The sequence below is a fragment of the Urocitellus parryii genome, chromosome 2 (assembly GCF_045843805.1).
Source record: "Urocitellus parryii isolate mUroPar1 chromosome 2, mUroPar1.hap1, whole genome shotgun sequence".
Classification (NCBI taxonomy): Eukaryota; Metazoa; Chordata; class Mammalia; order Rodentia; family Sciuridae; genus Urocitellus; species Urocitellus parryii.
This window is the reverse complement of record NC_135532.1, coordinates 120,355,311-120,367,266: the sequence shown is the minus strand read 5'-3', so window position 1 is coordinate 120,367,266 and position 11,956 is coordinate 120,355,311. Positions and strand designations below refer to the sequence as shown.

Genomic DNA, 11,956 nt, shown 5'->3' with positions numbered 1-11,956 from the left:
ATGCTGATATATGTATTGACTGCAGTGTGGTGGGCAGAACCCAGGGCATCATGCACGCTAGGCAAGCACTCCACCCAGAGCCATGCATGCCCCAGAACTTACTTGAAGTTAAATGAGGCATCAGAGCTAGTCCTGTTTACATAGAATTGTTTGGGTAAATGATGACTCTAGAGAAAGAAAAGTGCAAATTGATGATTGGAAGCCTGCCAAAGAAAATGCTGTATATGTCACATGAAGTCCTGCATTTCCTTTCAGAAACATTTGCTTCAATATCCCCATGAAGATGGACCAACGTTTCAGTTATATAGCCATAAGAAATGCTTTCTATCCCCAGGCTGGCATTGGGATCTCAGCAAATGCAATTCTGATTTGCCTCCACACTGCTGCTGTCCATATGGGCCACAAGCCTAGGATCACCGACCTCCCCATCGTCCACTTGGCTCTAACACACATTCTCATGCTCCTCACCATGGGCCTTTTGGTGTCTACAGACATTTGGGAAACACAGGACATTCCAGGTGAATTCAAATGCAAAGTGCTTGTCTTTCTGAACAAGGTCATGAGGGGACTGTCCATCTGTACCACCTGTGTCCTGAGCGTGCTTCAGGCCATCACCATCAGCCCCACTGGCTCTTGGTTGGCCAACTTCAAACTGAAAAACACAAATCCCATTTTGAAGCTATTGTTCTTCTTATGGGTCTTCACCATGTCCACCTGTAGCAACCTGCTCCTCTGCACTGTGTCCACACCCAATAAGACCCAGCCTGGTCTTCTGTTCGTCACTGAACACTGTTCCTTTCTGCCCATGAAGTACATTCACAGGGAATTCTTTCTCACCTTAATGGCATGCAGAGATGTCTTTTTCGTGGGCCTTATGGTTTTTTCCAGTGGTTACATGGTCATCCTCTTGTACAGACACAAAAAGCAGTCCCAGAATCTTCACAATTCCAGGTTCTCTCCAAAATCCTCCCCAGAACAAAGGGCCACTCAAAGAATTCTGCTGCTGATCTGCTGCTTTGCTGTCCTGTACTGTGCAGACTCCATCATTTCATTGACCATAGGTTTGACATGGACCAGTGATGCCATCTTGGTATGTGTCCAGATGCTTGTGGCCAATGGCTATGGCACAGTTAGTCCTTTGGTGCTAATCAGTGCTGACACTCAAATAACAAAAATCACCCAACTTACATGCGGGAAGAAAGGCCACCTTTTGATGAAACTTTTCTGAAGAATTTTTTCACTCTTTTTAGAACTTTCTAATTTGTAAAATTTTCTCTGAGAAAAATATTGATTAATGTAGAATTCCATACTTTCTATCATGCCAAAATAATATATTGGGATAGGAAAAACTCTGAATAATTTTACCCTAATATGCATCTGTATATTTATGAATTTCTACAATTTATTCCATCTAATTTTTGTGTCTAAACTTCATTATGGAAATATTTTTTTCTTCCTGCGCTATATTTCTTAAAAATTTAATATGTGATGGTCTATTAGAAGTACATTCTTTCTTTCTTTGTTTAAAAATATCTTATGTTACACTTATTCTTAAGAATTATTTTGAGGTAGGCCTGTAAGGCCACAAACTTGGGAGACTGAGGCAAGAGGATTATAAGTTAGAGGCCAGCCTCAGCAACGTAGAAAGACCCTCTCTTTCAATAAAAAATAAAAAGGACTGGAAAAACTCCCCTGGGCTTAATTCCCAATATCAAATGAAAAATAAAATTAGACACACAGTGCAGTGGTGCACACAAGTAATCCCAACTACTCAGGAGCTAAGGCAGAAGAATCCTAAGTTCATGTTTAGACTGGGCTACTTAGAATGATGCTGCCTCAAAACAAAACAAAACAAAACAAAAATTAAATGGGCTGGGAATGATGCTTAGTGGTAGAGTAATCCTGGGTTCATTTCAAGTACCAAAAACAAAATCTTAAACCATAATGAGATATCACTTCTCACTTTGTAAGGTGGCTACAGTAAAAAAGTAAAAACAAAATTAGTAAGTATTAGTAAGGATATGGAGAAATTGGAATCATATACATTTTTTAATATATTCAATTGTTAATTAATCTTTATTTTATTCATTTATTCTTATGCAGTGCTGAGAATCTAACCAAGTGCTTCACACCTGCTAGGCAAGAGCTCCGTCTCCAGGTCTCAATCCCAGCCCTCACTATCCATTTTTGATAGGAATGAAAAATAGTACAGTTGTCATAGAAAGTAGTTTTGGGGTTTCATTAAAATGGCAAATACAAAATATCATTACATGACGTACCAATTCCATTCCTAGGTATTTACCAAATAAACTGAAAACAAAAACTCAAACACCTGTATGTGAATGTTCTCAGGAGCACCACTCAAATTAGCAAAAATATGTCAACATACTTTATATACAACCAGAGATATGAAAAATTGTGCTGTATATGTGTAATAAGAATTGTAATGCCTTCTGCTGTCATTTTTTTAAAATAAAAAAATTGTATTGCATACCATGGTCATTTGTTTTTAAAAAATCAATTTAAAAATTAAAAAAAAAAACTAGCAAAAATATGTCCACCAACAGAATGGATAAATAAAATGTGATATGTGTGGGTTAGAACACATACATATATGGTAGAATATTACTGAGTCATAAAATGAAATGCTGGTATAAAGTACAACATGAATAAACATAAAATACTAAGTAAGCCAATAAGACAGAAAATTACATATTTTGTGGTTTTATATATATGAAATATCCAGAATACAGAAACCCAACAAATAAAAAAAAGATGAAGCCAGAAAAGGCAGTGTGTGAGAGTGATTGCTTAATGGAGACATGGTTTGCATTTGTGGTAATTTAAGAATATGGAACAAGATAGAGGTAGTGAGTGAACTACAATATTGTAAATGTCAGTAATTTACCTACCTACCAAATTATATTCATTTACTTATTTATTTTTCAGTTCAGGGAATGGAACCCATTGCCTCACATGTGCTAGGCAATCACTCTACTTCTGAACTACATCCTCTTCACTACACAGCATATTTAAAGAGGTCACTACTAGGATATTTTAACAACAACAACAAAAAAAAAACCTGGAAAAATATTCCTCAAAGCATAGGAAGTCTGTTAAACTACAGGAGATACCAGCTCTAGGCACTGAATACCCACATGTCCTCTGGATCACCAACTCAAAACATGGCTGGCTTCCAGAGACTGAAATCTACTGTCAGCCACTAATCCTGGTTGTTGTTTTTGTTGTTTTGGTACCAAGAATTGAACCCAGAGGCATTTAACCAAGAGCCACATCCCCAGCACTTTCTTGTGTTTTATTTATGAACAGGGTGTCATTGAGTTGCTGAGGCCCTCACTAAGTTACTGAGGCTGGCTTGAAACTTGCAATCCTCCTGCCTCAGCCTCCTGAGTCACTGGTACACTGGTATTACAGGCATGTGCATAGCTCCCAGCTATTCCAGAATTTTTTATGTATTTCATTCCTATTTCCCTATTGTCTTGGGAATTTGTTGGAGGTACACTGACTCTTTTCTTGTCTCAAAATGTCTGTGTTATACACTTTCTTAAAAAACATTATATCAGCCAGGCATGGTGGTACACATCTGTAACCCAAGATATTTAGGAGACTGAGACAGGAGGATCATAACTTCAAGGCCAGCCTGGGCAATTTAGCAAGATCCCATCTCAAACAAAACATTTTAAAAGGGTTGAAAATAGAGCACAGAAGCACAACACTTGCCTAAGTATGTGTTGAAGGACATGAAAAAATAATATTGCCCAAGGCAGCCCCCAGAAAGAAAGGAGGGCTGTTTGGCCCAGTAGGAGGGAGGGGGAAGAAGACAAACATTAACACTTCCCAGTAACAGTGGGTCCTGAAGAGAGGAGGCATTACTGAGACCTGGGACCTGGACTTTCCCACTGTTGATGAGTCCTAAAAGGAGAAAAGCAAATGGTAAAGCTCTGGATAACAATGGATCCTGGAGCAGAAAGATAAGCAATGAGTACTGAGATCTGAGCTTTTATCCCTTCCAGTAACAATGAGTTTTGTATATTTTACAAGTTTCTTCTGGCCTGCCCAAACTGACATGTTCTGCTTCAGTCTCCAATCATTAAGCTACCCTCATTAAAACTGGTGGCCTTCTGTAACTGGTGGCCATTTTCTTTGTTGTTTTAATATTTAATTGATTTTATTTTTTAAATACATGACAGTGGAATCCATTACAATTCTTATGAAAAATCATGCTGTATATATGTAATATCTCTGGTTGCATATAATGTATGTTCACACCAATTCATGTCTTCATACATGTACTTTGGATAATGCTCTTCATCACATTCCACCATCCTTGGTAACCCCCTGCCCCCTCCCATCCCCTCCCATCTTTATTCCACATCTTTAGATAGGGCTAGTGGTCATTTTCTTCTACCTTAAAACTGAGCCCCTCTGATGCCTGACTGATTGCTTCTGCGGCTTAATAAATATCATCACTGAATCCATTGAGGTCTGCTCCCACCTCAGTTATTTGTGCTTATATTTTTATTCTCTTACAAGGAACCAGGAGTAAGGTGATAATTGCCATTTACTGTCCTAAGAAACTCTCCCCTAACAGTCACATTAAACAGCTGATGAGATCTGGGAACTGACTCTTAATCATCCAGCACCCCCATGGATCTTTGATGTCAGGGGAGCCCCCAGCCACAACTCCTGAAGCTATGGCTGAATCCTCATACTGACTGTTCCCCTCATGACCTCTCACCCTGTAGAAGGAGGCACTTTATGCACTCTAAGTCCAGTTTGGTTCAACAGCTGTCAGTACATAACCCAAAATTTGCCCCACTCCTGGGCTACATTTTTGTGACCTTATTGAGATGTGGATGGTGCAAAGATCTGTATTTGTTGTTTTCTTGGCACTGCAGGCATCCCCCTTGCATTCTGCACACCTTTGGATCAGAGACCACTTTTTTGCCATTTTGTTCCTGCATCCAACACAGGCCTTCAAATTCTCCAGAGATGTAAGGCCCCTTCTGGTCTTCCACAGTGATATACCCTGCCCAAGACCTTCATCTTCTGGCCAACATGGACCCCAAGAATCCACCACCATTAAGAATGAGGAGAAGATGTTCTCCCACTCTCCATTGGAATAGTCCAGTCCAGTGAGATAAGATTTTGGGGGATGCTCTGATCTGGAATCATCACTCCAGTCAAACCTCCAACATGGGAGTTAATCCAGATAATTCCCCAGGACTCCCAATGGGTTGTCTCATCAACTTAAGTTCCTTTACTCCCAACTTGACCTGGATATAAAATTTGGCTACAGTAAAAATTAAATATTGTGCACAAACAACCCTAATATGGGACCTTTGATAAAGAAATTCTCTAAGACTTAGAAAATTACCTCCAACAAAATGTCAAGTGGTCTGAGATAGCTTATCTCAGCTTAAAGCCCTCATTATGTCAGCCCTGTTCTGCTTTACAACAAATCCTCACAGACTCAAAGCTCTCTTTCTCATTCACTGCTCCAGAAATAACAGATGAACCCCTCCTTACATATCCCAGGGTTCCACTTCTCAACTATCAGATCCCCCTCCTCATGCCCCAAACTCATGGTCGCTCTCCCCCTGGCCAACCTGTCCTTGTGCACAGTCAAAAACTCTTCCAGCGCAACACATGTTCCTTCTCACAGAGGTGAGAGAGGCTGAAGGGACAGTCCAAGTTCATGTCTCCTTTTCTATGACAGATATGTTCCAGATAGAGGACAAGTAGGACCATTTTCTGAAAACCTTCTAAGTATAGGAAGAAGTTCACACATCTGACACAGGCTCATCTTCTTACTTGGGCAGATGGTTACTATATCCTAGCTTCCACCCTGACCCCTGATGAGCATGCCAACCTCCTCCGTGCCCAAAGCTTCCTTGCCCATCCTGTAGAAGATGCTGTCATCCCTGCAGTTGAACCTGATTGGGCATATCAACCTCAAGGTGCCAGGCTCACTAGACTCCAACACATAATTACTTCTTAAGGCATGACAAAAACTCTCATACCCAGTTTAATTATGACAACATCAGAGAAATCACCAGGGATGTGATGAAATCCCCACCCTCGTTTTGGCTCAACTTTCTGAGGCTATTACCAGGTACACGAAGCTAGACCTTGATACTCCTGCTGGTACCCTCTTTCTCCATGTTCAACTGATCAGCAGGTCTGCACCTGATATCTGTAAAAAGCTTAAACAGAGAAGGGCCCAGAGGCTCCTCAGCAATAGCTTCTAGATGCTGCTTTTAAAGTCTTTAATAATAGGGAAGATAAGGCCAAAAGGGAGAAAGAAAAGCATCTTAAAGCTAAATATAAGCTCCTGACATCAGCCATCCTTATCTGTGTCCCTACAGCCAGTGGCTCCACAAGATCCTCTAATACACCTCTTGGGCCCTGCTCCCAATGTGTGCAGGTGGGACATTGGGCAAAAGCCTACCCTAACCTGAGGTCCCAACCAATTCCTTTCACAACTGTGAGCAATGGGGACACTGGAAGGTGGACTGTCCCCAGGGTATAAAACCCTCCCCTCAGTGTAGTCACCTGCTTCTCAAGTCCCATTGACTGAGTTGCTGGAATGAGGGAGCCTGAGCTCCACTGCTGCTACCACCTCAGATGGCACATCCCAGTAGCCCTGGGTCACACAGATGGTGAACAGCCACACAGTCTCATTTGTGGTTAATACTGGGGTGAGTCTTTTGCTTCAGACTCAATGGCATGGACTCACTTTCAAGGCAAATACCTCTATTAGGGGAGTCATGGGAACTCCTATATATCCACTAAAGACACCTCTCCTTTTTTTGCATGCTTGGGTCCCTCTCACTATCCTTTTCTTTTATAGTTGTGCCAAGTTGCCCCATTCCCCTACTGGGTCTGGATCTCCTCCACAAATTAAAAGCCTCCATTATCACCCCCCCCCTTAAGGTCCATTACCTTCTTTTTAAGACATTCCATCACAGATCTAGTCTCTGCACACTTTAAGCCTCCTGATCATTCTTTGCTCTCTGGAATTTACCCCATAGCCTGAGATATCTCTCAATATAACATTGCTAAACACCATTACCCTGTTCATAGCCAACTAAAAGACCCAACTCACTATATCACCCTTCCCCAATATTCTCAAACTTTCTTAATTCTCAAGAATTTATAGCCCATCATCTCCCATTTTTACAGGCCCATATTTTACCAACCCAATCCCCACACAACTTGCCCATCTTCAAAGTGAAGAAACCCAATGGGTCATGCTGGCTACTATAGAACCTCAGAATAATCAATGAGGCAGTTGTCCCCAGATATCCTGTGGTACATAATCCCTACACTCTTTTTCTCATATCCCATTCTCTACCACCCATTTCTCAGCATTAGATATAAAGGATGCCTTTTCACTATTTCTCCCCACCCTGCCTCACACCCTCTTTTTGCCTGGACTGACCCAGACACTAATTCATCTCAGCAGCTCATCTGTACCATTTTCCCAAGGACTTCCAAGATGGCCCCCACTACTTTGGCCAGACACTCCAATGGGATGCAGCCACCTTACATTTATCCCCCATCCACCTTATACAGTATGTAGATAACCTCCTGCTCTTCACTAGAATACTCCAAACATCAAACTACCATCCATTTTAACTGCCTGGCCTCTTGGGAGTACAGGGTCTCTCAATTTAAGACCCAGCTGTGCTCCCTTCAGGAGCAATATTTAGGCATACTGTTAACTCCCACCACCCATACCATGCCCCAGAAAGACTCTAGGCTTTAAAAACCATTGCCTATCTTCCACTAAAAGTGATATGCTTTCCCTCTTAGGGCTTTTCAATTATTTTTTGCATCTGGATGCCAAAATTCTCCCTCATATCCAAACCACTTTATGAAGCCTCAAAAGGGTTTCTTTCAGATCCTGTTCTTTTTCTTCTATTTCAACTCTTCAGAGTTACTTCTCTAGTCCTAAATTCTTTATTCACCAAACCCTAATAAGCCTTTCTTCCTGTCACTCAACTCAGAACAAGAACAGCACTAGGAGTTCTTTACCAATCAGGGAATTCCTCCCACCCCATTGCATTTCTATCCAAACAATTAGACTTAGTCTATCAAGGCTGGCCCCAATGCCTCAAGAATTTAGGGACAGCAGCTCTCCTCATCCATGAGGCCCCATTGATACTTTATATCAACCCATTACTCTTCTCACCACATACTCCATTCCAGATCTTCTTCCCCCAGCCAGAGACCAATTACTGCATGCACAACACCTGGATCCCCTGGCTACCTTCCAGAAAGACCCTTCATTAAACCCCACCACTCTTCTCTCAGAAAAAAACACTTCTCACTCTTGTACTGACACCCTCAATTTTTTAGTAAATTCATTTTAATATATAACTGATCAACTGCTTCCTGTCTCCCCAGACTGGCTCATAAATAGAGCCTTCCCAAAGAGTCCCTGTACCTTGCATGTTACACAATGATTCATGGGAAATATACAGCAGATTCTCTGTTCATACTAACTCAAATAATTGAGGACTCCCCTCTCCCCTCAGACACAACTTCCCAACAGGCTGAACTAGGCCCCCTCACTTGAGCCTTATCACTAGCCAGAGGCAAATCAATCAACATATTTATTGATTCCAAATACACTTATAACATTATTCTTTCCAACATCTTAATCTAGAGAGAGCAAGGTATTCTCTTTCAGGGAGGAACACTCATTCTCAATGCCACCTACATAAAAAAAATTGCTTGAAGCTGCTCTCTTACCCTGCAAGGTGGCTATCCTTCACTGTAGAGAACATCAATCCACTAAGCAGTACATTTTCTTAGAAAATAATGAAGCTGACAGACTGGCTAGACAAGTGGCTGTCTCTGGCCACCACTCTCAATCATCCCAAATTCCTACTTCAATTTTATACTCAATTCCCACAAAAACTCTGACTTCCCTCTGATGAAACTAGAGTTCTCTATTGTCCTACCTACACAGCTTATTCCACCATGACTTTCCCTCCCTCCACCTATTTCTAAAGAATTAAATAAACCTGTCCTTTTTAAAGTTACAGTATCGCCAACAAGTTTCTCAAACCTGCACCACCTGCCTCAAGGTTAATCCTAACTTCAATATGAGACCATCCCCACTCCTTACAACCAAGTGAAGGGAGCTCTTCCTGCCATGAACTGGTGACTTGATTCACCCACATGTGCCCTGTAAGAAAAATCAAATAGCTCCTATTCTTGGTAGACACATTTACTGGATGGGTGGAGGCCTTTTCAATTGCCAATAAAAGGGCTTCTACAATGGCAACACAACTTTGCCCAGATATAATTCCATGTTGTGATTTACATGCCACCTTCCCAGTTTGATAATGGCCCCAAATTCACCTATTCTATTACCCAAGAATTGGCTAAAAATTTATATATAAAATGAAACTTCCATATTCCCTACCACCAACAGTGCTGAGGAAATGTTAAAAGAACAAGTAGAAACAAAGTCTACCTTATGAAACTATCTATCAAAACTCACTTAGTTCAGATTGAACTTCTCCCTTTGGCCCTTCTCTGAATTCAAACTCTCCTCCAAGAAGCCCCTCATGATTAGCTCATGTGAAATTCTCTATGGGTAACCTCCCTTTCCACCCACTATACAACCTCAATCACCAACATTTCTCCTGATGTCCTAACCCCGCTCCTAGCTCACCTCATGATGGTCCTCTGTGAATAGGCCAACCCTCCCCTCCCCCACCTGAAGTATTCAGGGGGCCCCTCCTATTTTTGTAGGAAACTTCATTTACCTCTCTTCTTCCCAACATGTAGCCTCCTTATAAGAAAAATGGAAGGGTCTCTTCAAAGTTATTCTGACCACCCCAACCAGGCCATCCATCTTGAATCTATTTGAGCAATTTAAATCTTGTTTCTGTTAATGCCTCTTATCAATCTATTCTCACAGACCCCACCTGAGTACAAATTACCCACCTCTCAGCCATTCCCGAGGAAGCTGCTGACCCTTATGCCCAAAATTACTAATGTCCCTTACTCAGATGTCCTTCTACCTTTTCTTAATACTCAAGAGATATATTAAATTTATCATATTTATTTCCCCTTCAACTTTCTACTCCTCAAATAGTACACCTCATTTGTGATCACTGATTTTAAGGGACATTCATTGACCTGACCCCCACCCAAATTTCTTTATTCTCCTTATGGTTTCTACATATCATCTTTAAACTCACAAACAGCCACAACAGACCTGAAACAACAGAGAAACAACAGTTCATTCCTGATAAACAGCTGATGGATTAAGTGGGAATCCCATCACTATAGGCAAAAATGTCAATGCCTCAAATTAGGAATGCACACCTCATGCCATGGGGACAGTTTAAGAAAACAACAGACATAACAGAGGGGCAGTAGAGATAAATGAGAAAGCTTACTATTCTTGCTAATAGTACCTCATGATGGTCTCCATAATATGTACTACTGTGAACATAACTGGTGACATGGTGATTTGTTGGGCCCACATTTCACAACCTGCCATAACTCACCCAGTTAAATGGTTTCATCTCCCCCCTTCAGTCTATCCTAATTCCACCACCTTTTTGCCAAGTTCTTTGTAAACTGCTGGGTCCTCCCAAGCACTTCTTTTCAATTACTCAGGATTGTGCACCCAACTTCCACTTTGAATTTTCCTCCATAACTCATATTGTCACCACACTGGGCCTCAATCTTGGTTTGCATATAACCATGAAAAGCAGAATCAAAGACCAGACTTATACTCCTCACTGGCAGGGAGTTAATGCTACTTACTCAATAAAAGACCCTTATACTCTTACCTCCAACACTGGGACCCTTCAGATGAATTGGCATGATGGTGTGTGCTGAAGTTCGGCTGGGAAAAATAACTGGGGAGGGGGTGACAAACAACTTGAAGGTTGAAACGGGAACACTTTATTGCAAGTGAACTCAGTGGGAACTGAGCCAGAACTCAAAGTAGCAGGCACCCAAGGTAGCAGGAGCCGCTTCTCTGTGGTACAGCAGAGGTACATATACCCAACTAATTACACACAGCTTAACTTAATTAACATCATCTAGATACAGCAGTCAGTCATTAAGGAATCCTAATCATCTCAATGGTTCCCTGGCATTACTTCACAAACCACTCCTCCTGGCAAACTGCCAGGCACCATCTTGACTTGATTTGCATTCCCAACAGGTGTGACTGTGTTACATCCCATCCTTGAAATCTTTCCCTTGTAGGCAAACATGCTGTAGTTTGGGTAACTGATTGGTGCTGAATCCAGAGCTTTGGGATGAGGATTGTCTTACAGGTACAGTTTAGATCATGTTTACAGAACTGCTTTACATTCCAACTCCACTATTTACTAGTCAAAGGGAATATTGTCATCTCCAACCATGTGAATGAATTTGGGACCCATTCAGGAAACTATTGAGATGGACTTGATTCAGGAGCCATTTGGAGTCTGGAATAGTGATTATCATTACAATTGGTTTTTCAAAGTTACTTATGTGAACATTTTTCTTCATAAGAAATTCTGTCTCACAGAATGTGTATTTAATCCCTATGTTTTATTGTATGGACACATTCCAGTACAATATAATGCACCACAAAAAATTATTATGTTAAGTTTAAGAACTGTATGCTACAAAAATGTGTCAAGCGAACTTTATGGCAAAGTTCAGGACAAACTGTTATAATTCTCAAAAATCCAGTAGCTATCTGGCTCTCTGTAAAATTTAAAAAATTATGGAAGGTGACCCCTTTAGTAGCATTTATGCAGGAACTTCTGCAACATGTGAAAAACCATGCTAAACTCTTTTTATCTGGTGGCTGATTGCTGACATGGATGTTCTCGATGGTACCATCACCCCTGCATCTATTGAAGTAGTGATATTACATCAGCAGGTACAAACTCCTTATTACCTT

General features: G+C 41.1%; 1 protein-coding gene across 1 annotated transcript; it reads left to right on the top strand.

Annotated features, from left to right (window-relative positions):
• The first annotated feature begins 283 nt into the window (after nucleotides 1–283).
• On the top strand, nucleotides 284–1,228 carry LOC144253399 (putative vomeronasal receptor-like protein 4). Its single transcript, XM_077795503.1, has one exon. The coding sequence runs from the start codon at nucleotides 284–286 to the stop codon at nucleotides 1,226–1,228; it is 945 nt and encodes a 314-aa protein (XP_077651629.1).
• Nucleotides 1,229–11,956: the final 10,728 nt, after the last annotated feature.